Source organism: Pseudonaja textilis, chromosome 3 (genome assembly GCF_049901715.1).
Source record: "Pseudonaja textilis isolate UNSWEBS1 chromosome 3, rPseTex1.2, whole genome shotgun sequence".
In the NCBI taxonomy this organism is placed as follows: domain Eukaryota; kingdom Metazoa; phylum Chordata; class Lepidosauria; order Squamata; family Elapidae; genus Pseudonaja; species Pseudonaja textilis.
In genome coordinates this window covers 146,297,474-146,324,787 of record NC_141992.1, presented here as the reverse complement: position 1 = coordinate 146,324,787, position 27,314 = coordinate 146,297,474, and the positions used below count along the sequence as shown (strand labels likewise).

At 37.6% G+C, this 27,314-nt stretch overlaps 1 protein-coding gene across 3 annotated transcripts in view; it reads left to right on the top strand.

Annotated features, from left to right (window-relative positions):
- Nucleotides 1-27,314, top strand: part of DOK6 (docking protein 6) — a 229,426-nt gene that overhangs the window by 12,505 nt on the left and 189,607 nt on the right. Inside the window, exon 1 of one of the 3 annotated variants that reach the window (XM_087931024.1) lies at nt 13,315-13,814. The exons of 1 other annotated variant lie outside the window; for it this stretch is intronic. In XM_087931024.1, the coding sequence (XP_087787150.1) occupies nt 13,749-13,814 (66 nt within the window). In that variant the 5' untranslated portion in view covers nt 13,315-13,748. Of the gene's footprint in view, nt 1-13,314; nt 13,815-27,314 lie in introns of those variants that run through there. One more of the 3 variants, XM_026699162.2, reaches the window with a different exon arrangement.

Sequence of the window (27,314 nt, the reverse complement as noted above, 5' to 3'; positions counted from 1 at the left end):
CCTTACTCTTGGAGATAGAATTTAGGAATTGGAACAATAATTAATATGATTTGAATTCTTATCCTAATATTGTCACAATTTAGGACAACATCCTTAGGATTGTTATTTTGACTTGGGATCAATTGCTGTGTTAAAATGCATATGTATTCTTGATTATTTTCCTAGGAACTGGAATCTATCAAGATACTGTATCAAGTACAGTCACTGGCTGTGTCATAAGAGCTGGCTAAAAAGGACTACTACTATACAATACTGCAAGGAAAAAGTATACCTAACTTGCAGCAATGGGTACACATTCTTCCACTCTATCATCATGATTCTTATTAATAAAGGATGACATAGAAAGAAAATTAAGATCATTGATTGCTGCAATGAGTAGTAATTCAATCATATCTGTAATCTGTAATTGGCTGACAAACCATAATCAACAAGTAGTCTTTAATGGTACTACATCTACATGGAGGGAAGTAAGCAGTGGGGCACCACAAGGTTCTGTCCTAGGTCCAGTACTCTTCAATATCTTCATAAATGACTTAGATGAGGGAATAGAAGGGGAATTTACCAAACTTGTGGATGATATTAAACTGGCAGGAATAGCCAACACACTAGATGATAGGCTCAAGGTCCAGATGGATCTTGACAGACTTGAACACTGGGCCATATCTAACAAAATAAAATTCAATGTAAAGAAAAGTAGAGTCTTACATTTAGGCAAGAAAAACCAGAAGTACACATATAGACTGGGAGAAGCCAAGCTCAATAGCAGTAACTGTGAAAGGGTTCTTGGATTCTTAGTGGACAACCAATTAAATATGAGCCAACAATGTGCTGCTGCAACCAAAAAAGCCAATGCAATCCTAAGTTGCATTAACAGAGGGATATAATCAAGATCAAGGGAGGTACTAATACCACTCTATAAAACCTTAATAAGACCACACCTATATTACTGCATCCAGGTTTGGTCACCACACTATAAAAATGATGTTGAGACTCTAGAAAGAGTGCAGAGAAGAGCAACAAAAATAATAGAATAGAATAGAATTCTTTATTGGCCAAGTGTGATTGGACACACAAGGAATTTGTCTTGGTGCAAATGCTTTCAGTGTACATAAACCAGAGGTGGTATTCAGCAGGTTCTGACCAGTTCTGGAGAACCAGTAGCGGAAATTTTAAGTAGTTCGGAGAACCAGCAAATACCACTTCTGACTGCAGATTTTACAGTATCCTTCCCCTGCCATACCCCCCAAGCTACACCCACAGAATTGGTAGTAAAAAAAATTGAATCCCACCACTGACATAAACGAAAAGATACATTTGTCAAGAGTCAAGAATCATCAGGTACAATACTTAATAATACAATAAGCAATCAAATCATACTAGGAAACAGTCAATATAAACCGTAAGGATACAAGTGACAACGTTACAGTCATACAGTCACAAGTGGGAGGGGATGAGCAATAAGGAGTGCTGAGAAGATTAATAGTAATAATAAAGCAGACTTTGTAAATAGTTGGACAGTGTTGGGGAATTATTTGTTTAGCAGAGTGATGGCGTTCAGGGAAAAACTGTCCTTGTGTCTAGTTGTTCTGTGTGCAGTGCTCTATAGCATCGGTTTGAGGTAGGAGTGTTGTTTTGAGGGTAGTTTATGTCCGGGTTGTGAGGGGTCTGTAAATATTTTCACAGCCCTCTTTTTGGTTCATGCAGTATACAAGTCCTCGATTGAAGGCAGGTTGGTAGTAATTGTTTTTTCTGCAGTCCGAATTACTTTCTGGAATCTGCGTCTGTCTTGTTGGGGGACAGAACCAAACCAGATTAGGGGACTGCAGGCTAAAACATATGAAGAACAGTTGCAGGAAATGGGCAGGCTAGTCTAGTGAAGAAAAGGACCAGGGGAGACATGAGAGCAGTCTTCCAATATTTGAGGGGCTGCCACAAGGAGGAAGGGGTCAAGCTATTTTCCAAAGCAGCTGAAGGCCAGACAAGGAATAATGGATGGAAACTGAACAAGGAGAGATTCAATCTGGAAATAAGGAGAAATTTTCTGACAGTGAGAACAATCAACCAATGGAAGAGCTTGCCTTCAGAAGTTGTGGGAACTTCATCACTGGAGGCTTTCAAGAAGAGACTGGACTGCCACCTGTCAAAAATAATGTAGGGTCTCTTGTTTGAGTGGGGGGTTGGACTAGATGACCTTCCAACTCTGTTAATCTGTTAATAAGTTGGTTGTTAAGCTAGAAAAGAAACTATTTTTCTGAAGGACAGCCTCTCTTGTTATGAGAAGTCCATTAAAGTGATCTGATAAACTACTTAAGTACATCCATGGCATTGTAATTTTTGTGCCATAGAACTGAGTTTTTGTAGTCCCAATGCCAGTAAGGCAGCAGCCCACATGGATAATTATAAATGTATCCTCATAAGTTAGAAAACCAATACCTCAAGATATTAAAACAAATGTTAAACTAATGGAGTATTGTTATCAGAAACTTTCCATATCTTGCAAATAAATATGATTACTATAGTAGTCTCCTTCTTTGGATTGCGGTGAAATATTTGCAGGTATCACTAACTGAAATTGAGATGCAAGAGGAGTTTTAAGAAAACATGTTAAGAAAGCAGTTGGTGGGTAAAACTACTCCATCAAACCTATTACCATCTGTAAAATTGGGAAACTGAAACTTTGCACACCCCACTTGAAATATGCACTGCAGAACTGTAGCAATGGCCTGTCACAACTTTTGACTCAGCAGGTGTAGTTAGGTAATTTATACATATTTATGGGAATGAAATGGTCTAATAATCTTCTATGATATTTATAAAACTGATCCAAAATAAAATTCAGGTCCGTGTCTTGCTGAAAACAGAACAGACCTCCAGCTGCATGACAAAATTTATGAATCCCTAATGGTGCTCAGTGGGCCTTTTTTTAACCTTTATGGACCTGAGAACATTTTCACCTGCTGTTGTGTGCTTGAGTGCTAATGAGCCGTGATTATAAGGGGATGGGATGATGCGTATGTCACATTCAAATGCATAATTTTCTATAAATATATAAGAACTGCAACAAAGGAGAAGAGTGGAACAGAAAGAAAGCTGGGACGTGGGGTGGCGTGGGAGTGGAAAAATACATATAACTTTGAAAGGGTAAAAAAGAGCAAGGAAATTTTAGCTTTCAATTTGCAAGTCCTTCTTAAATGAATCTGGCACGTGTGGCAATCGCAACAGTTTGGAATCCAGGCTGAAACAGTTAGTCATTTAACTTCCGACATACTTTGTGAAGCGTGTGTTTATCTATTTGTGTTTTAATTTAAATTGGCACAAATGTATGTTGTAACATTTTCTGTTGCATATAAAATAATCGCCACCATTCCCCAACTTTATTACTGAAATTTTATGAGATTTTATAAATTCCTCCAGCCTCTTACATTCATATGGCTATATTTTACTTAAATGGAATTCCACTCAGATTCTTCCCATTGGCTACTTCTGGGGAAGACTGGTGGATTGAAGACAGCACCAAGTAATATATCAGTGGCCCCCAACCTTTTGGGCACCAGGGACCTGTTGTGTGGAGGATGGTTTTCCATGGATCAGGGGATGTGGTATAGTGCACTGCCTGGATCCCTCATGTGGGCTGATGGAGATTTTCTTGTTTGGTGGGCCATGGACCAGTGGTTAGTCTGACGCTTGGGAGCTGGAATATATATACTTGTGATCCAAGAGCAAAGTTGCTTTCTTAGGGTTTTTTTCTTTCTACTTTTTCTTTCTTTTTTCTTTTCTTGCAGTTTTTATTCATTTTTTTCAATTTTTCCTTTCTTTTTAATTGATATTATCTGTTACTATTGTAATTAAAAGTTTAGTGACATTATTTGTAAAAAAAAGATTCTTCCCACCAGCAAAAAGAAATGAAAAGGAAATAGAAAATGAATTGTCATCAAACTTTGCCTTCCTGAGATCATCTTAAATTTCTTACAATTCTGAAGAGTCCTCCAATTTCTAAAGCTGAGTATTCTGACATTACTACATTTCCAATGTGTAAACTTCAGCGTCCAATATCATCAGCTCTAACTCGGCTGGCAGGGATTTCTTCTCATGAGTGGATATATACCCAACATAGAAAAATTACTCTGGAGCCTATTTTGGAATGGCATGGGTGACAGGAAGAGATGTTCCAACAAGAATTGTCAACTCTTCCATTTCACGGGCAGGATTTCTTGACTGGATCAGAAACTTTCTGTAGACAAATTTACTTTCTAACTGCCTAAAGCATATGATATATATTTTTTTCCTTTTGTACTTTCTCTGCACTCTTTTGAGTAATGAAAAGTAATAAAACTGCTGTTGGTAATAACGTGCCAGATAAGTTTGCTCCCTCTGCACCCCTTTCATGGCTATTCTAAGATTATTTTTGATACCTGAGTTGCTCTCTTCCCATCATAATGAAAGTGTTGGTTACGCTGATTAAATTCTGGCATCTGAAATTAAAAAACAAACAAACCCAGAAGCTCTACTTCCTTGATCTGAAAAGATACATTTAACAAAAAAATAAATAAAAATAAAGATAGGTTTGGGGTTTTTTTGCTTTTTTTTTTTTTTTTTTTTTTTTTGCAGGGGTGCCTTTCCATGACATTCAAAATGTGCTGCCTCATTTTTCCTTTATCCCAAACATTATTTTTAACCCTAAAATATTTGCATGTGAATATTTAGCACAGTCCTATATGTGAAATATCTGTTGCAGCATTGGAAAATCGTTATAAATATATAAAATGTAATTTTTATGCTAATTTCTTTTAGTTGCCCATGGAAAGCTAACTAGCTGGGCCATAGTGATTAATGATAAGTGCTGCCTGATTAAGTTCACTCCCTCTGAAGAACTTTTAAAGATTTATGTAGCATTTATTATATAATAAGGGACTCTTCCATGTTAGCCCTTGGCATGTGCATATGCACATAACACACAAAGCTTTCTCAGTATGATTGCTTCATTTATATCTTATAAACAAAACCTCATTTCCTAATGCCATGAGTTGCATTTACATATTATTATCTTTCCAATTATTTCCTATTTTCTTCTGATCGACAAGTTTGGCAATATAATTAGAGACTGAACGCATGAATCATGTACAGTTTTCCATCCATTCTTCACTCAGGAGCAAAAGCTTTGCTATAGATGTCAACCTGTATATTTCAAACGAAAAAAAAAAAAAGAATGAGAAGCTGTGAAAAAAAATCTGTTTATATTCTAATTCAACTACCAAAATATCAGCATTCTCTCTCTTCGCTCAGCAAATTGACTGCTGACCTTATTAAAATATGAAAGGAAATGGAGTCAGGAGGCCATTAATTTAAAACAATCAAGTATAAAATGAACAAATATAAAAATGGGAGATGATAGGTAAAGGGTAATGTATCCCACAGTCATAAATGATCAATTTAGAATCTGTAGCAACTATTATATAATCTGGTAATATCACAAGGCTAGAGAACAATACTTTCATGGAAAGTACTTGAATATAATGCCTTTTGGAATATAATGAAAAACTTGCAGGAATGAATCCATCTCAAATAAACAAAATCCAGTTTTGACTGGCATTTTGGTAGGAATATAATATTGAAATTGGTCACTTTTTTGGGTGACCTATGGTGAAAATGGATTAGGGAGTTTGGTCCTGTTAATTCTTCTAGATTTCTCATTGGGTTTTAGTATCCTCAACTATAGTGTCAATCTGGCCTGGCTAGTGAAATTGGAATTTAGATTTTGAGTCCTTCTAATCAGGATGTATCCAAATGTTGGTTGTGGGACACCATTTCTATAGAACACTAACTTATGATGTCCCATAGAATTTGATTTATTTCTCATGTTGTTCAACTTCTAAGTAAAAAAAAAACCTAGAAAAAAATGTCAGAATTTTAGAGCAGAGTGCTATCAGCATGTTATTCCTCCTCACCATACAAATCCAAGGAATTATTTGTACCCTTGAATATTACCTAAGTTCTATTATATGGCTTTTCCATAATTTAATTCTCAGCTAGCACAGATGATTTTTCCCCAAAACACTTTTCTTTCTTACTGTTAGTAGGTAGACTCTTTATTCTCAGAGACTTTGTTCTTGTGGTTCTAGCAAGGTGAAAGCTCTTGCCTATGTATTTCCTTTTCTACGATATCCCAACATATACTTTGCTTTCCCCAACTGAGGATCATACAAGAAAAGTTTATTATCTTTTAAAGGAAGCTATCCCCTCACTTCAATTCTAAGTTGCAAAATAGCTCTACAAAATGCAAATTGTAAAAATACGAAATACACAACTGAACAAAACTCTGATTAGATGTATTCTTCTTATTATAAGCAGTTTTTCCTTCTTTACTTATGGATGTTGGTCAAAACCCATACCAAACATGTATGTATTATGTGTATGCATGCATGTATGCTTAACTTTAATAATGAGCTGAATAGGAGAAAACAGGTGAAATCAAATCCAGGCAAATCCAATAAATTGGAAGCTAAGTTTCCCAAGTACTAAGTTTTCCAAGTTTCCAAGTTCATGTTGCTTTTGATGGAGTTGCAATTATCTTGAAAAACATCTTTAAGTCTAGGATTTATTTGAGATCTGGAGCTGTAATACAGATAGCAAATGTGGTGAGGAAGTTGTTATGTAATTACACCCAATGCAGCAACTGTGAGCTTTCCTGAGCTGCTTCAGTTTTAACTGAGATTATCCACATCTTCATTACCGACTCCTTTCACTACAAAATGTTTCACAACATACTGACAATGCTGGACCACTTTTCAAAGTGCCTGAAAGTTGTTACTGATGTAAAATAAGTTGGGGCTGTTCACAGTGCAAACTATAATGATCCTATAGATAATTATATTGAAGATAGCATGTTAGCAAATTGTTTATCTAGCACAGTTTTAGGTACAGTATTACTGTAAGAAGACACACACACCCCTTGCCCAGATTAAAATATTCTTTATTCTTAATATTAAAAAGAGGAAGGATAGAATATTCCTCTAAAGGAGAAATGGAGAATAATCTTAAAGGGAGAAAGCAACCCCTGACTTCCTGCTATAGGAAAACAGCCTCAAGCAGAAGCATGAAATGGCCAGTCTTTAGATTCTGTATCCATTCAGAAAGATTGGGTCACTCTATTCATAAGCACAGAGCCAAAGATGACAAGATTTACAAGATTAGCTCAAACACCTAAGATCCTTTTACCTGTACAACCAGGCATGACTCCTACATGACTGCATAGGAATCTGGCAACAGCCATTAGAATATTAAAGGACATGTTCTTACACAGGATCAGGCATCTCAAACATGAGGTCCTAAGGAATGTATAAAAGCTGACTTATCTCAGCCACCCCAGAAACATGCTGCTGTCACTGAAGTTTCTGGCATTCCTTGCAGGCAGCCTCCATTTTATTTCCAGCATCTTTCTCCCGGCTTGGAACTGGACGGGATCTTTATTCCAACATTACTATTAATCTTTAAGTTTAGGAACTCACTATTTAAAGGAACTGCATCTGGCATTACAGATATATCATTATTATTTCCACCCATCACCAAACATTCTGGTTGCTCTGGTTCTTTTTATCTCAGGTTGCTACTATCAGATCAATCCGCTAGTACTTCAATGATTACAGCCAAATACTGTTCCATAGTTTGTTAAATATACAGTAATTTCTCTTCAAATATTAGATATTTTCTGTTGTGAAATAATTAAGCTTTAGTTTCTACTTTTTCTAATGTTTTTTAATCTCCACTATTAGCTCAATATTACTTCAGTTTTAATTTCACTAGCTGCCAATATAGAAAATAATCACTATAATGAGATTCTAACTTTTAGTTTTGAAACCATAATCATTCCCTATGCATTACCTTTCTTTATATATTATATCACTGTATTTTTCTAGATTTAATAACAATTAACATTTCCATCTTTTAATATAATAATAGTTCTATATATATATATATTACTATTTTGTTATTCAAAACAATTATTTGGCTGCCCTATATAAATTGTATCATACTTTACTATATACATTTTAATGTCCCAAACTCTTAAATTTTAATTTACAATTTTATTTACTTAAATCTTATATAATTTCATAGCTTGTTTTACTCCAATCAACTGGGACTCTTTTGTTTTTCTTTTCTGGTCAGTGTTCAAAATAAAATGACTGATTGACCAGTTGACCAACTGATTTTCATACTCCTTCAAATCTTGCTTTTAAACATTGCACAGTATTCAAGGCTCATACGTTTTCTCATCTGAGGAACAAATGAGGGACAATTCAATTTTTATATGATCATAGAGAATGCCACAGATATCCCTTTTCATTAAAAATGTATTAAAGGATTGTTAACTCAGTGTGATAGTCGTCATAGCTCATTTAAAGATGAATACTGATAGGACTATACATTCCTTTCTTTAAGGAGTAACTTCTATAAGCATGTGGACAACCCCACCAAAAACTTCTCTCTCATAGCAATCAGCCTGTTGACCTAATATAGTTCTTTGCTGTCTTCTTGCAAGGAAACATTGTATTACATAATCTTTTCAATTTTCACCAGATCCCACAATCCAGATAACAATATTTTCTTAGAACAAAAATACTTGCAAGCAAATCTGATGTAGGTATAGAAATGTTACCATAAAGGAATTGAGAATAATTCCACTTTTTTGTTATGAACTTGTCCAGTTTTTAAGGTCCACAATAGACGCCCTTCTGAAGATATTCCTGCTTTTGGGCACTTGTTTGTCCAAAATGGGGTGGGGGATTTTTTTTCTGAATAATTCTTAGATTAGGAAATGCTTTCCCTTAAAAGTGGTGTTTGGCCTTTATTCTTTCTGATTTCAGAAATGCAATTAAAACACATCTCTTTCACCAGCCTTTTGTTACTTAATGTTTGCATTTATTTACATTTGCATCTTTGATTTTTTTTTAAATTGTACTTTGCATTTATTAGCTATCATCTGCTTTAAGCATTAGAAAGTAATGACTGAAATAAAAATAAATATATAAACAATCACTAAAAGAAATTTCACTCACGAACTTTGAAACATATCAACTTGGTATAGAAAATATTTAAAGTAGGGATACCTAGAAACCTTCTTTATGATTTCAAAAATGTACCCATGAAATAGAGATGGGGACACACACCCCAGCATTTTGCTACTGAATTTCAGAAATTTGATTTTAGAGATTCTGGAAAGGTTGTGGTACAAGGAACTGAGCATGCCAGATGTTTTCCTTTCCTTTAAATAGAACAAATTGGGGTTTTCAGAAGTCCTACCAGTTAAAAATATCTTTAATATCACCTCATTTTTCATAAACATATAAATGTACCGGAGAAAATATTTCATATGTAGAACTAATTTGCTTAAATGATTGCATTCTCCCTGGTTTTTACTAGGTCTGGGTTTCAAAAATCCAGATAGCTAGTGTACAGCAGCAATGGGATGCAGAAGACACTTTTATATCCTATGATCATTTGGATTTCTCCAGCTAGATCAGTTAGATCCATTTTAAAGCTTCCTGAACAAATCTTCTTACTTCCTGAACAAATCTTCTTGCTGCTCATTACATTTGGTGGCAACATATAAGTAAAAGCATTCTACATGGATCTAAAACTTGGCACCTAAAGAAGACATGGTAGCTCTGTGTTCCCTAAGTAATAACAGATTTGTAGCATCTACACTGACTTTCTGCTGAAGCCCCTAACACTGTTTATTTACTGATTTTGACCTAAATAAAAAGGGAAAAATGATATTTTAATGCAGTGGATGAGTTCTATTTTTCTATGGCTATGTTCTAACCCATTTGCTTTATTGTTTCAACTGTAATTGTACATATTATCATGGTTGGCCACCTTGAAGCTTATCTGTAGGGAAAAGATGAAAAATTTTATATATTTTAAGTAAAACAAAATAGCTAAAACAGACATACACTGTAAGCAAGGACAAAGCTTTGACAAGGAGGAGATCCAAAGCAAAGGTAATTTAGAATAGAATAAAATTCTTTATTGGCCAAATGTGATTGGACACAAAGGAATTTGTCACCAGTGCATAAGCTCTCAGTGTACATACAAACAACAACTAAGTGATAAGTTACAGATCATAAATCATAAGGTACAATCATAAGTCATAAGATACAAACAACAATTGATAACTCACAATATACCAAAACATACCAATTCGTAAAAGGTAACAAAAAAGATGAGGAGGTGAGAAGATGGGAAAGATGATAAGATGACAAGGACAATAGCAATAAAGTCTATACATGGGTAAATATCTTTAGGCATAAGACAGTGCTGTGGGAGTTAGGTATTTAGCAGAGTGGTGGCATGGGGGAAGAAACTATATTTAGGTCTAGTTGTTTTGGCATGCAAAGCTCTATAGTGGTGTCTTGAGGAGAGAAGTCGAAAAAGTTTATTATTACCTTTATTGTCAGAGTAAAACATGTGTACAATGAGATTGGCTGAGACTCCCTTCGTGCACCACCCCCTCCCATGCGAGTCACAGTGAGGACAGAAGTCCCTAACCCAGTCCCAATCTTATTAATCTATGTGACCTTGTTGCACAACACACCATATTCATGATATGAGGGGTATGTAAGTACTTTCTCAACCCTCTTTCTGGTTCAGGCAACATACAGGTCCTCATAGAAGACAGGCAGGTTGCAATTGCTTTTTCTGCAGCCCTAACTACCTGTTGAAGTGTGTACTTGTTCTGAATGATCCTATCAGAATGCAAATGCAAAATGAAGTGACACAGCATTTTTTTTTGGGGGGGGGGCGATTGGAACAGACATGCTACTTCAAGTTGTTTGCTTCTTTGGCCCCTCAGTGTTCTTTTGTACAATGGCAATGCACCCACAAAAGCCAAAGCAAAGCAGCTCATCAAAGCAAATTGGTTCCACCAGAATGCTTAAGACGGAGTGCCATGCATTTGATGGTTTTCTTTGGGGACTAAGTCACATTGCAGCACTGCAGATTCCCAGAATGAAATATTGAGATAGATTGTACCTGTTTTTTTAAAGCCCAATAAATGGATAATGCAGAAGGAACATCTTATTTCTTCTATACATTTTTCTTAGCCTTTTCAAAATATTTTATCTTAGGATTGTTGGAAAAATAATTATCTCTAAAGCTGCCTTAAGTTGCAATGCAATTAAAGACAGTTTTGTTTAACTGATGGAGAGCTTGGAGATGTTTCATGAAGGGAACTATTATGCACTCATGCATGCATCAAATCAAAACAATAAAATTAGGACTTAATTGTCAAAGGAAGAAACATCTCAGCTTTTCTACATCTGTAGATTCTGTATGAATTTTTGATGAAGCTTCCAATACGGCTTTAATTTCATTTTGTTACCATAGTGAACAGTGCCGATAGTCTTGCTGAGCAAACCTACTCAATTCAATGAAGCTCAAATTCATTGAGATATGGATCAATTCAATGAATATAATGTTGGGCTTCTAAGATAACTGATTCATTGGATTTTGATCAGTCATATGCTTTAGATTATGCTATCGAATCATCATCTTTTCCATTAGGGGTATTCATCTTCATATACGTGTAGAGGCACAAGGGCAGCAGACATATACTTATTTCCTTGCTCCTCAACATTATATGTTCCATTGGACTCCCCTTTAATAACCAGTGTGTGGTATTTATATAGAAAAACTATATTGTATTGCATAGACTTGATGTAGTTCAGTGCATCTGGAAGAGACAAGATAAGTAAAAGCTAGTAAGAGCTTATTTCTGATAGCCCACAATGTTATTAATCAATGCTTTGTGATAGAAGACAATCTCTTGTCCTTGGAGAACTTTTTACTTAATTGTACATTTTTTCAAAGTGCAAAGTTTTCCTGACCTTGACAGAATTCTCATCCCCTGACATTCATATGGAGAAGGCTTTGATAATTTGGATGAAAGATTCTTGGATTTAATCTAAATTTCAAGATCTCTCTTTAATACTAGTGCACAAAAAGAAGAGCTGCCCCCCAATATATAAAACCAGCATCATTCAGGATTGCCTACTAATTATTTGGTAATTTTCAATCACCCTAAGAACTTGCTATGAGCTTTGTATACATTCTGGAAATAAGTAAATAAAACCTGTCAGAACCTAATGTAGGCTTAATTTTAATTTGTGACCTGCACTTTGATTTGCTTTTTTTAATATATTCTGTATATATTCTGTTTTTATATTCTTGTTTTGTATAACTGCTTCGTGAGTTAGTGATCAAAGATATGGTTTTTTCAGCCAGATTCAGGGTTTCTTCCATGGAATATAAAATTATGCAGAAAGGATTCCTCAAACATTCATCTTTTAATTAGGAGAGAGGTTGCTATTATTTTGTACATTCTTATATAAAAGCTATTTTCCTGATAGCAGAATGACCCAGGCTTTCTTCCCTATAGTTTCGAGAACGAAGCATGCAATCTATGCATACTTATTTGGATGTAATTAAGTCCACTGAATGAATGGGATTTACTTTTGAATAAACACCACATGAATTTTATTGGGTACGACAGTTATTATTAGCATAACTGTAGAGGTAAAACTCCTCAATATTACACGGTAAACTCTAAGAGTCTAAAGGTAAAATTCTGACAATAATTTCTTTAAATAAACTATTCTAAACCTAAAACTTCTGAATGTAAAGTAGTGGCTTGAGGCCATATAGGTATGTTGGAATTCTGCTCCCATAACTGTGCTGATCTTCAACTTCTCTGAAGGACACCATCCTGAAAAAGGATGGCATTGCTTCCTAGGGCATTTCATCTTTTTTTAATGATTTCTGTTTTATACAGACATCTTCTTACACCATTGTAAGAAGAAGAAAATAACGACCACCCTTTCTGTTATCTGTTTGCATTTCTACTGATGTGTAAAACCATCCCAGTTTTCCAAGTCTGGTCAACTGGCCAAAAGACAGTTCCCAGAGCCATAGTCCAGACTTGAGATGGGAAGAAATGACTTGCTAGCCCCACGAGCTTGGTCAGCTAGTGGGGGAGAGAGCAAGCGAGGGAGAGAGAGTGGTGGGTGAGAGTAACAGAGGGAGTGAGTGTGAGAGAGAGAGAGAAAGAATAAATAAAAGGGAAAGGTGCGCTCGGGCATGAAGAGCAAGGCTGACATTTTCCCAGCCACCCTTCTCGCGGGGCGAGATGCGCCTTGATGGGGAAGACGGCGAAACAAGGTGGAAACGTGCGGGAAGCCCTCCTCCCTCCTCCCTTTTTCTCCTTCGCGCTGGAAGGAAGCTGCTGCGGCGAGGGCAGCTCCAGAGCCTCTGGGTGCCGGAGGAGCGACGCTGGCTGCGGAGGGGAGGAGGGAAGCTGCGGGAAGAGCCGGGGAAACAGCTTCTTCTTCTGCGCTTCAGGCAATGGTGGCGCGGCGAGTGCCTCCTCCCTCTTGGTAACGTTTGGAGCCGCTGAGGTCCAAGCAGCCGCTCGTTTCGTTTAGGGCGTCCGGGAAGGTTCCTTGAGCGCTGAGCGCGACGCCCCGCAAGCGGAGTGGGCGGGCTGCGCTGGGCCGGTGTGTGCCCGGCGCGCGCCTGAGGTCCCGCACAGCCGCCGCTGCCGCCTGGATGCCAGAGGCTCCCCGGGAGCCGGCGGCCAAGGCCACTCAGCGGCAGCTGGAGGAGGAAGAAGACGAAGAGGAGGAGGAGGAGGAGGAAGAAGAAGAAGATCCCGGGCGCGGAGCGGGGGGCCTTTCCGGGGCAAGCTGGTCCTGGCCATGGCCTCCAACTTTAACGACATAGTCAAGCAAGGCTACGTGAAAATCCGCAGCAGGAAGCTCGGGGTGAGTGAGAAGAGGGAGCCGAGCGCTTTGTTTCTCCTCTCCCCCCCCCCACGTCATCTCCCGGGCTGGGTGGCGGCGGTGGAAAAGCGGGCAATCTTCGGGACTAGGAGACGTTGGGTCTGACTTGGCGGGGCGTGGAGCGGGGGGGCTTGTCAGGCTGGTCTGGTGCGGGAGCCGAGGCTCGCGCTTGCCTCAGGTTCCCCGGATCGCTCGCCTCGGAGCTGCTCGCTCTTGACTTCGGCGTGCCTGGTTTCTCTCTCTCTCGCCCCCCCTCCGCCACCTCGTCCCTTGCGCGCCTGCCTTGCCCGCTTCCTGCGAGTAAGGCAGCGCGCGGTGTTGGCCATCTCGCGTGCGGGCAGGCATCGGGGTTTGCTCGGGGAGGAAGCGCCGCGGATGTCAGTCGGAATTGAGCTCAAAGTGTGGCTAGGACTGCGGCTCAGTTGCCGCGGCGGGCATGAGACGCCGCTGGGCTGTGTTTTGCCTAGAAATCTGACTAAATTCATCCGGGAGGATTGTCCTTTTCTCTCAACCTGGGGTTTTTTTGGAGAGGGGGGCAGGTACACGTTTTTTTTTTCTCTCTCGCTTGAGTGGGATCGGCCACGTATTTAAACTTACTCTCTCTTTCTCTCTCTTTCTCTCTGAAAAAAAAAAAAGACACCCTTTTTAAAAGGCTGAAATCCTAAACGATTTTGATCAGGGAATAAATCACCCCAGAAGATAACTGGGGTTTCAGGAGAAAGATTGTACAGGACTGAGCAGTGAAAAAATAAAAGCCTCGATGAAATTAGAAGCAGAGAGGACCAAACCCCCCCTTTAGGTTTTTCTCTCTGGTTCAGATAGTTGCCATTAACAGGTTGGAGTGTGGCTGGGTCAAAGGTCAGGAGTTGTAAACTTTGTGCAGAAACATTTCCTCCTCCTCCTCCTCCTCCTCCAGCCACCAGGGTAAAGCTTGGCAGAGATGATATTTCAACTTGAACAGCTCCTGTGAGAAGGCAAGCGGGAGCGGTGGAGAACAGGAAAGAGAAAAATGCACAAAAGCGGCTCCTGGGTGGAGCAGTCTGATACTGGATTGATAGGACAACAGGGGAACCCCTGTTAGCTAAGGTTCTCGGCAGGTGGCAGCACCTGGTTGACCTTGGAAAAGCTTAGAAGATAAGCAGGGTTGAATCTACTTATGCTTTGAATGAGAATCCACTAGGCAATTCCTGGATTCTATACTGGAAAAAAAATTAAAAACAACCATGGGAGGAAGCACAGCAAATTGCATTTTTGTTGCCAAAAATGTACTGTCCCTGGATGTAGTTAGGTGTAGAATGCAATTTAAAGGCTTTTACCTTTACTCAGGTAGTTAAGGCTCAACATCTCTGGTGGAAAACATGCAGGATTCAGATGCACAGGGCAGATGGTCTAGAGAATTGGCAGGTGGCAGTTTGCTTTCTCTTCACTTCAGCTGAAAGATTGTATAGGCTTGCAAAGGGAAGATTTATGGCTTTAAAGAAAACATTACTGTCACTTAGAATAATGATAAGTAATGAAAAGGGATTCACCTAATTTTTGGCACTATCCTCCGCTTCTGAATTTGGCTAGCTATCAGCAGTCAAAAAAAGGCTGTAGCTCTTACTGAATGCTGTCATCATACTTACCCAGAATAGAAAGTTCTTTAGGAATTTGTTAGGAAATATGGCTGTTCTGAGAGTATTTGACAGGTTGAAGGCAAATACTATACAATGTCTTGTGTATAACCAGATGGAGCTATTTGCTCTTGTTGCGTGTTACAAGAATTTTATCCTGCTACAAGTCAAATAAATGTTTATTATTGTAACCTGACCAATTACTAAATGTTTTTAATGATAAAAGATACAAAATAGTCAATAAATACTATTTTCAATTTAAAAATTGTTACGATTCTTGGGAAATTATTGTTTGCTTTGCATAGTAATCTGCTACTTTCTGTGAACTGTATAATTTACACCTTACTTGTCAAACAATATCAGAACCAGATTGTCTCCAATTAGTTGCTGTATACATACTTGAAAACGCTATACATAATTGAAAAGTGAGTACAAAATTGCTGCTGATTATCATGATGTACTTGTATTTGTTTTAATGATGATCAAGATTGTTTCTTTGTTTGGAAAAGGTGTTCTTTTGCAAATCACATGTTAAATTCTTTTACATCCCTCAAACCCCTCATATCTTTAATGTGGAAAAGGTAATAAGCATTTTTAAGGAGTTGTCTAAAATTCTGCCTCTTGCTTACAAGGCTAACAAATTTTGAAGATAGGCCACAATTATTAAAAATGACAATTCTTTTTTTAAAAAAATATGTTTGAAAAATAAACATAGTTGCCATAAAAACAGAATAGTTACATATATCTGCTTATCCATAACCATCATATTCTTTTTTGGAACAAACAATGCTATGGAAAGGGTAGGAAAGGAGTAAGAAATAGTTAGCCAGCATATTAAAGAATCATGAATGGGAGGAAAAAAGGAAACCTAGTCAATTTTAATTTACTTAACCATGATACCATTCCATATCATTTGGTTTTGCAAAGTATCCTTGCTGCCTCCAGAACCATATACTACTTAATACATTTTGTTCTTTAAGCTTCTCGTCTCTGTTTTTCATGAACTTCATCCAACCAATAATTGTCTCAGTTATCCTTGACTCATTCAGTCTTCCTTTGTTTATTTGTTTTCTGATTTAGTCTTATATAATTCTCTTTATATAAACAAAAGTACCCAATCCACATTCATTCTTGACCCTATTTCTTCTTTCAGTTAAAGTTTTTAAATTTGAAGATGTAACTATATCATTTTTAAAAAAAAAACTCATATAAAATTGATGTAAGTGTTGCTTAAAGGCAAACAATTTATAGGCTAAACAAATGCCTAAATATTATATATATATTTTTCATGCTAATATATTTGAATTGTTTTCAACAGATAATATTTTGTATGGAAAAAGCAACTTTCTAGACCTTCTCTATTTAACCTGGTTTATTATCTAACTCGGTTTATCTAACCTGGTTTTTAGCATGATAGTTAGCAAAGGATTCTTCAACATTGGAAAGATAGCACAAGATAAGATTGGACATATGTAGGATTGCCACTAAATCCAATAATGACGTAGGAATTATTTAGAAATTTTGTGTCATGCTCCATTTAATACAATATATTTTTCTTTGTTTAAGTGAGTTAGCATGGGAAATGATTAATGTGAAATATTTTTCCAACTCACCCCATTGATATAGTGCAGTGGTATGTACACTGATGCTTTCCAGATTTTTGCTCAATTCATTCAGTCCCTTTCCATGTAAGCTGAAGTAGATAGTACTTGATCTAAAACAAAACAATCAACCAGCACCTGATTACTTATCATTCTTTATATCACAGGTGTCAAACTCGCCACATCACATTGCCATCAAATGATGTTTTATGACGTTTTCTCCCTTCGCAGAACTGGGGTGGGGATAGCCTGTGCGCGATGCATCCGGCCAGTGGGCCACCAGTTTCACAACCCCTGCATTATATGATACATATTTTCATTTTAAGATTATGTAAGTGAATTTTAAGTATTTAATAATAATGGCTACAAAGTTACAAAAAGTTACTTCCTTTTGAAAAACAATAGATAAATGGATTTTTTGCCAAAATGTACAGAATCAATGCGCTAGTTAGATTTTGCCAGATATATTACTAAATTGGAGTTGGAACGTATTTAATAATCCCAGCAACCAGCATTTATTGATCTGTTGTACCTTATAGTTTTGATTGTTCATGTTGATCTGTGGAACATTATTGGCTGGATTGACTTTCCCTGATAAAATTATTGAGCTAAGTGATCCTCTCTCTAGTATCTCTTTAATGTTTATTGTTATGCACAATAAAGCCTCCACCAGTTTTAGGCCTTAAGGTGTTTCTGGAAATGTATATCGTTTGAAATGGTTGAACTGGACAACCTATTATGTTTAATAAATTCACCAAAGAAAGAAAAAAATATATATCTGGAGAGGAACTACACTTGGTAGACCATTACATATACCTTGGGCAATGGATCTCAGTGGATGGTGATACAATAAAAGAAATTGAATGGCATGTTAAATATGGTTGGCAGGCATTCATCAAGCTAAGCACAATTTTCAAGAACTTTCCTCCCCCTGTGCCTGATGAGAAAAATTTTTGATCAGTGTTGTTGGGTATATGGATACACCAACCAGGTTTGGGTTGAATAAATATGTAAACCTAGGATTAAGTGTCTATGTAGCTTTAAGCACAACAAACTGCAATGTCATTGTGGGTGCGGTTGCAGGCAGCTATATAGGTAGGAAGGCAAATGTAATAGACCCCGGCTTCTGGATGCACCTGGTTCTGTTCCTGGTCTGCTGCCTGCTGGAACGTCTGTCTGCTTGCTTCTGGGTGGCTACAGTGCCAGATACCATTTCAACTGAACTCAAGGACTGTTTGCCTAGTGAGCTGAGGATTCAGCGTTGTCTTTGAGATAAAGGTATCGGGAGGAAAAGATTTACAAGCAGATAAGGACATTGTATTTACTGTTAATGGACTTGATAACTGGATGGATATACTGGATAATGATATATGGACTGAATGACACTTCTTAATCTCTGTGTGCAATAAATAACTATTTTATAACTACAAACAGTGTTTTTGTCTCCAGTGTGTGTATACTCTTGGGCCCACTCTCTCTCTCATTTGCCTGCCTGGCTTGACTGCTGCTGCACACTCTGCTAGGGGGTTTATCCCCAAACACTAACATTGGTTATGGGCCCAGCAGTGTGCACAGTCTAACTAACCAGGATATAGCAGTGAGAGCTGGTGTGAGTTGCACATTACTGTAAATACAAACTGTTTGTTAAATAGTTGTTTATCACAAGAGTAATGGCACAAGTAAATTTGCCACATCTGTCCATGATATCCAGACTAGATGGAACAAACTATGTTTCATGGTCTATGAAATGTAGTTTACTGCTACGAAGAGAAGGTTTGTGGGACATAATAACAAACCCACCAGATGTATCCAACTTAAATCCCAATGATGAAGAGGATTATAAACTGATACAGGACTATGAACGAAAGAATGAGCAGGCTTTGTGCATCATAGGTCTCACCCTGTCTGACCAGCAACTGATTCATATTCGTGGAGAGGAGAATGCTGCAGATTGCTGGGATAATCTCAAAAGGATTTATGTTCGAGACATTGTAGGAGCTCATATCAATCTTACACGGAAGCTGTTTAGAACACATCTTGAGATAAATGGAGACATGTTAACTCATTTAAACTGTATGAAAAGCATTTTTCAAGAATTGCAAGAAAAAGAGCTTATATTTAATGAGTTGCAACAAGTATACATTATACTGTCTTCTCTGGATCGAAGCTATGATGATTTTGTGACTGCCTTAGAGGTATTGCCAAAAGACAGTTTATCAGTAACTGAGATAACCGGCAGGCTATTAGAGGAAGCCAGGAGAAGGTTTGAACGTGACCAGCTGAGGGAAGATAAGAATAAGGAAGAGAAATTATCTTCAAAGCTTGAGAGAAACCAGCTGTGTAAAGTAAAGCACCCGGAAGAAGAGAAGTTATCTTCAACGGCATACACAATTAAAAAGTGTTTTAATTGTGGAGGCAGAGGACATTTGGCAAGATTCTGCAGAAAAGGAAAAAGCCAGAATGTAAAGAAGCCAAAGAAATCCTTTGAACTGGCCATGTTTAGCAATTGTGATATGAAGAATAATAAGTGCATACTGGAAAGAGATAACAAAAAGGTAACTGCAGCTTTAAATGGAGCATTATATGTCTTGCATGACAGTAAGAAAGGGGAGGCACAGACTGTATTTAATAATATCAAGCCTCATGATGAATGTATCCATTTATTGCATAGACGTTTGGGGCATGTGAATTTTAAAATGCTAAAACGTACAGTGGAGTTATCTGAAGGAATAAGGTTAAAACCCTGTGATAAGTATTTGCGTTGTAATGTCTGTTGTGAAGATAAGAGTAAAATAATGCCTGCAAATAGGCTAAATGGTTTCAAAACTAAAGAACCTTTAGAAGTAGTATTTGCAGACATTATAGGTCCAAAGAAACCCAGTATGGGGGGTGCTCGATATATACTGAGCATTATGGACCATTACTCTAGATATGGGTTTTGCTACCTAATGAAAAGCAAAACTGAAACATATCAACATTTCTTCAACTGGTTAAAGTTTGCTGAAAGAAAAACCAAACGGCAAATTATAACCCTGGTGACAGATAATGGCACGGAATTTGTTAATAGCAAATTCCAGAATAGGTTAAAGGCAGCTGGAATAGCTCATAAGACATCTGCACCATACAGACCACAGCACAATGCATTTGTTGAAAGAAGAGGCCAAACACTACAGGCAATGGTCAGAACAATGTTAACTGATTCTGGATTACCTGATTCTTTGTGGGGGGAGGCTGCAATGTGTGCTAATCAATTATTGAACAACGTGGTTAACTCAACCACTGGTGAAATACCATTCACCATGTGGCATGGCAGGAAGCCTGATTTGAGTTACCTGCACACATTTGGTGCACCAGCATGGGTGCATATCCCTACACAACTCAGGCGTAAAGGGCAACATAGAGCTAAACAATTATTATTCGTTGGTTACCAAGCTAACCATAGGGCATATAGATTTTGGGAGAAAGGCACATCTAAGGTGTTATGTAGTGCCAATGCCCAATTTCTAGAGCACGTAGGATGGGATAAGTTAGAGCAGGATACCAATAACGAGGTGGTTATTGAATCACATAGAAAACCCATTAAGTATCCCTGTAACTTTAAGAAAGAAGTAAAGCAAGAAGTACAGGAAGAAATAGAGCCCCTAGAGGAAGAAATAGCTGAAGATGAGGAACAGGTAGTAACTCAACCAAGCCCTGTAATTCCCAGAAGGACTACACGTATTTCTAGACCGCCTGATAGATACCAGGCTAACACAGTGTGCCAGGAAAATAGAATCCCAAGTACTGTGGATGAGATAAGAAGATATCCTTCTAAAGAGAAAGAAAATTGGTATGCAGCAATCAATAAGGAATTGAAGTCTTTGAAGGATATGCAAGTGTATGAAAACGTGAGATTACCTAGTAATGAAAAACCCATTGGCTGCAGATGGATTTTTAAAATAAAAACAGATAAGGATGGAAACACAATCCATAAGGCAAGGTTAGTAGCCCAAGGCTTTAGACAAAGTGCAAAAGACTATGATGAAGTATTTGCACCTAGTCTGAAAGCAGCAACTTTAAGGGCAGCATTAGTGTGGGCAGCAAGCAAGCAATATATAGTTAACCATTTAGATGTGGAAACTGCTTACTTGCATGCTCCACTAAGACATACTGTGTATATGAAAAGGCCTAATGGATTTAAAGGAGACAATAATAATGATTGTTGGTTATTAAAGAAGAGCCTTTATGGTCTTAAACAATCGGGCTATGAATGGAACCAGTATATTGTGAAGGAACTGACCAATATAGGGTTTAAAGCTGGTTTAGCCGACCCATGTCTATTTAAGAGAGAAAAGAATGGGAAAATATCATTATTGTTGTTGTTTACTGATGATATTGCTCTGATAACTAAGACTAATGATGAAGCAAATGAAATAATATCATCATTAGCCAAGAAAATCAAAATCAAGCAATTAGGTGAGATAAAGAGATATCTAGGTTTGAATATACTGAGAACACAGAAAGGGTTTAAGATATCTCAGGAAGATAAGATATCGAAATTGCTAATAGATTATAAAATGGAACTTTGTAAGCCTGCAAAGACTCCAATGAGTCAGGATATTTGCAAAATGGATACTCAAAGTCCCAAATGTGATAAAGCATTATATCAATCTTTGATTGGTAGCTTATCATATATTAGCAATTGGTCAAGGCCAGATATTGCTTTTAGTATTAATCAGCTGGCTCGACACAATAATGATCCACTTCAATGTCACTGGATAGCATTGAAAAGAATCCTAAGATATCTTAAAGGAACATTACACCATGCACTGTATTTAGAACCAGAAGGTGATCTCATATTGAGTGCTTATGCAGATGCTAGTTTTGCATCAGAAAGAGACACAAGAAAGTCGACTTCAGGAACAGCCATAATGCTGGGTAAGATGTTAATAGGCTGGAAGTCAATAAGGCAACAGCATATAAGTTTGTCTACTATGGAGGCAGAATTCTCCTGTTTATCTTTATTGTGTACTGAGTTGATTATGTACAAACAAATGTTGAAGGATATGGGTATAACTGTAAATTACCCTATAGTTGTACATGAAGATAATCAGGCAGCAATTCAAATGGCCACTAATATTGCAGTTAAAACGAGAAGTAAACATACAGATTTGAGGTATCTTAATGTAAGACAGTCTGTACAGAGTAAATTGATACAGCTGGAGTACTGCATGTCGGAGGACAATGTAGCTGATCATTTTACTAAAGCCCAAGGTGCTATTAAGCATCTAGAGAGTTGTGATAAATATGGGTTTAGAATGTAAAGGTTATATATTTATATCACCCAAAAGGGGAGAATGTTGGGTATATGGATACACCAACCAGGTTTGGGTTGAATAAATATGTAAACCTAGGATTAAGTGTCTATGTAGCTTTAAGCACAACAAACTGCAATGTCATTGTGGGTGCGGTTGCAGGCAGCTATATAGGTAGGAAGGCAAACGTAATAGACCCCGGCTTCTGGATGCACCTGGTTCTGTTCCTGGTCTGCTGCCTGCTGGAACGTCTGTCTGCTTGCTTCTGGGTGGCTACAGTGCCAGATACCATTTCAACTGAACTCAAGGACTGTTTGCCTAGTGAGCTGAGGATTCAGCGTTGTCTTTGAGATAAAGGTATCGGGAGGAAAAGATTTACAAGCAGATAAGGACATTGTATTTACTGTTAATGGACTTGATAACTGGATGGATATACTGGATAATGATATATGGACTGAATGACACTTCTTAATCTCTGTGTGCAATAAATAACTATTTTATAACTACAAACAGTGTTTTTGTCTCCAGTGTGTGTATACTCTTGGGCCCACTCTCTCTCTCATTTGCCTGCCTGGCTTGACTGCTGCTGCACACTCTGCTAGGGGGTTTATCCCCAAACACTAACAAGTGTGCTCTACCTTCTCTAACATACACCAGTGAAACATCGACACTAATCTCACAATCGATACAAAAACAAAAGCATACGATACCATCAAGAGAGTAAAAGAATTGAAATGGAAATAGGCTGGTCACATAGCAAGGCAGGTGGACCAAGGCAGTCATAGAATGACTACATGACTACATGATAAAAAGTGTCCATGAAAGAGAACTAAAACAAGATGGATCAACGACATCAAGTATTCTGTGCCCAATTGGCAAAAGCAAGGTCAGGACTATATTGGTTGGAAACATGCGGAAGAGCCCTTCATCCTGCAGTGGATAGACACTGGCTAAAATGATGATGAAGATGATGACGATGAAGCAGAGAAACAGAAAGACCAAGGGAAGGCCAAAAAAAAAGTAGTGACGGTAGATAGGAGCACCTTCTGACTTCCTGCTGGCTTCCCCATTGAGTTTTGGGAGTCAGGGATCCCAGATTTGGATGTATTCTATAAGTTAGCTCATTTAAGGTACCTTGGTTCAAAATTTGTCGCTTCACATTCCATTTCACCCAGTTAAAGGTTATGGCATTGAAACTTCTAGTACCATACAGATTCTATATTTTTGGAATTACACTATAACTTCAGAAATTTTCATTTCTGCCAGGGTAGGTATGTTCAGTGAAGCAGACATGGGTTAGATAAAACTTACACTGTTTTCATAATCTGCATTAGAGGAGAGTTAGGTGTGTAGTTAAAATTGTTATTATCTTAAGGGATTATATGTATTTAATATATTATGTGAATGTACTTCCCGTTCAAAAGAGGTAAGGGGGAGGCCTGAGAAATTTCAAATTGTTCTGTAAGTGACTAAAAGCTTATCAAACTGATAGCATATATTATCTCTGCTTGGGTGTGCTTTTCTTTGCAAAAAGGGAGTTCATGACTAAGGCAAATCTAATCAAACTGACCTTTGAAACATGTTTTCTTGACATGTCCTTTACTTCTGAATAAAAGCATTAACGTTGCTGGAATCTTTGCTACAGAATCTTCAATATTTTTGTTAAGGGATTTGTGTTTTTGTTTAAAATAGCAGCTTATTTTTTTGGGGGGAAGCTGTATTTTGGAACCTGTGTTGTAAAAGGGAAGAAGTGCTAAAACCTATAGTCATGCCATTTGAAACAAAGCGAGCTGATTGCATTACAGAAATTTTCTTATTTTCTTTTAGTTGCCAGAAAGCCAAGCATTGAATGTGAGAATACTTTTTCATAGTGTTAACTTAGATGAAGGTTATAAGTGAGATGAATTTCTATATCTCCTTGAATGACCTATAAGGTTTTACCCTAAAAGGCAGGAGACTACTTGGGTCAGAGCATGGAAGATGAGAAGGTTTGGGAGAGAAAAAGTTTATTACTATTAGCTGCATGCTAATAATAAAATACTAATATCATTATAGTAGTACTAATAACAACTACAGGTAGTCAAGGAGTCTCTGTGGCACAGTGGTTAGAGTGCAGTACTACAAGCTACTTCTGCAGCCAGCTGCCTACAATTTGGCAGTTCAAATCCCACCGGCTCAAAGTTGGCTCAGCCTTCTATCCTTCTGAGGTGGGTAAAATGAGGACCCAAATTGTTGGAAGCAATATGCTGACTCCGTAACACTTAGAGAGGGCTGGAAAGCACTATAAAGTGGTACATAAGTCTAGGTGCTATTGCTAGTCCTTAACTTATGACCACAATTGAGCCCAACATTTCTGTTGCTAAGCGAGACAGTTGTTAAGTGAATTTTGCCCTATTTTAAGTGAATTGACTTTTCTTATCAAAATACCACAAAAGGCGATCACATGGCCCAGGGACACTGCAACTAGCATAAATATGAATCAGTTGCCCAAAATCCTAATTCTGTTCATGTGACCATGGGGGATGCTGCATGGTCATACTTGTGAAAAATGATCCTGTCACTTTTTTCAGTGATGTTGTAACTTTGAACAGTCACTAAGTGAACTGTTTTAAGTCAAGGACTACTTGTACTTGTATAAAAGATTTGAGTACTGGAGAGCCTTGTATTAAAAGTCAGTGTTTATCTGTGCAAGTACTATTAGGAATACATGCCATTGAATTTTCAGTCAAGTTTCTATATTTCATAGATGTATGCCACTAATTTTAAGTCAATTTTAAAGTGGTTAAAAGTATCATTTAGAAGGGGCCTATGTTCATTATAATGTAAGCTGATTGAATCATTAATTGAAATGCTTTTGTTGGTGTTATTGTAAGTCATTTAAAAGCCATGGTGGAGTATAAAATATTTGCCCCACTTTAAATATCCATTTTCAAATGAAAAATTACTGTGATGTGGGATATTATTTTTATTTTCAGTATATAATGTCTGTATGAGTAGGAAAGCAAAGTACCATTGATTTGGCTTTCAAACTAACCCATTTATATTTAAAGCTGGCTGATTACTTCCAATGTCATTTTAAGCAGAAAAGAAGTAAAAGTCACTCATATTTCTTTCTTTTTTCCTCCTCCTGAATATGCTGTAATTTTTAAAGGGAAATCTCTGACTTCCATTTTGGAATATGATTTTCTGAGGAAATTGTATATCTTTTAACAGAAACAAGTTAAATAATATTTGCTTCCTCTTGCCTTTCAACAGAATAAGTTGGTTGATTGATTATGTGCCATCAAGTTGTTATTGACTCTTAGTGACCATAGTAACTAAGTGACTAGGTTTTCTCAAGTAGGATAAAAATTGATATTAAAATAGCTTGATTGTAAGTATGAAATACCTGGTTGCAATACTGGCTTACGAAAACCAACACCGGACCCAAAATAACACATGACACCACCACCATTCTCCCTCACCAGACTCAAACCCAAACCCATCCCATAGATGAAAGACAACCACGGCTGCATCACACCCCGACCCCCATACCAAGCAAACGGACACACGCCATGAACACATATCCAGGCCTCAAACTCGGAGCCAAACCAAAACCCGGAACGTCGAATCATAGCTACCCACTCAGGATATCACATCACAGAACTCAGGAGGTTACACCACAAAACCTCAGGATGTTGCAACATAGCCAACGACCCAGGAGATTACAGCACAAGACCCAGGATGTCACAACAATAGAACTCAGAAGGTCATCACACAGCCCATGACCCAGATCATTATGACCCAGGAGATTACAGCACAAGACCCAGGATGTCAAAACAATAGAACTCAGAAGGTCATCACACAGCCCATTACCCAGGTCATTTCAACACAAGAGGCTGATAGACACACAGCCAATACTTCAGCCACACATGTTCTTACAAAAAAGCCAGCCAATCTGCAAACATCAACTCCATCAACCAATCAAATGACAACACAGCCAATTCCAAGACCAATAAACACAGACCAAGACTCCCAACCAATCAGGATGAAGAAAAAACCATTCTGGCACAGCAGTAGGCTAGCCCCAAATTTAAAACTGAAACGGCTGTGAAAGTCTGACTCACAGAGGAACACAATACAGAAGCCTGATGATGGCAGATGAGATTCTGCTAAAACATGAAATGTTGCTACAACTTTAAAAGCACAACTATAATGACGTGGGAAAATACCCGAACAAAGCTGAATACAAAATGGGGATAAGATTAAATATAAAATATAAACCAAACAAATAGTAATAAGTAGAGCAATCAGCTTTAGAAATGGCAATGAAATTGTCAAGTGGTAAATAGTGTTTACTTTTTAGAATTGAGTATCAATAGTAAAGGAAACAACAGTCAAGAAATATGCAGCAAGCTAGCATTTGATTGGACAGAAATTAAGGCCTTAGAAAAGATTATTCAAGTGACATGATCTGTTTATATCTAAGAAAATGAAAATCATTCAGGCAGTGATTTTTTCTGTGAAATTATCAAAAGTGAAAATTTCACTTGAAGAAGCTGGATAGAGTATTGATCCTTTTCCATTTTAGTTTGGGAGAAGCCTTCTAAGAACACCACGGATCAAAGAAATAAGTGTATCAGTGAACAAATCAATTAAGAATTCAGTATATCATATTTTGGAAACATCATGTGACACCTTCATTCTCCAATAAGCTGTTCTGAGCATCCAGCAGTAGGGAGGTGCTTAGACTTAAATTGGACAGGGTGGGCTTGATTGATAGGATGCTCCTCCTCCTCTACGTACTCCTCCTTAGCATCCCTAGTATTTTAGCTCAGCCTTCGTGAGGTAGGCAGCTTGGTTGCTTCCTTGGCTGGACTAGGACAATTTAAACAGGTTTGAATTACTCTAATTGACAATTCTAAATTATTAGTCTATTCCAATTCAAAATTGTTTGGCATTTCTAAATCATAAGTCTAATAGAATTCAAAGGTA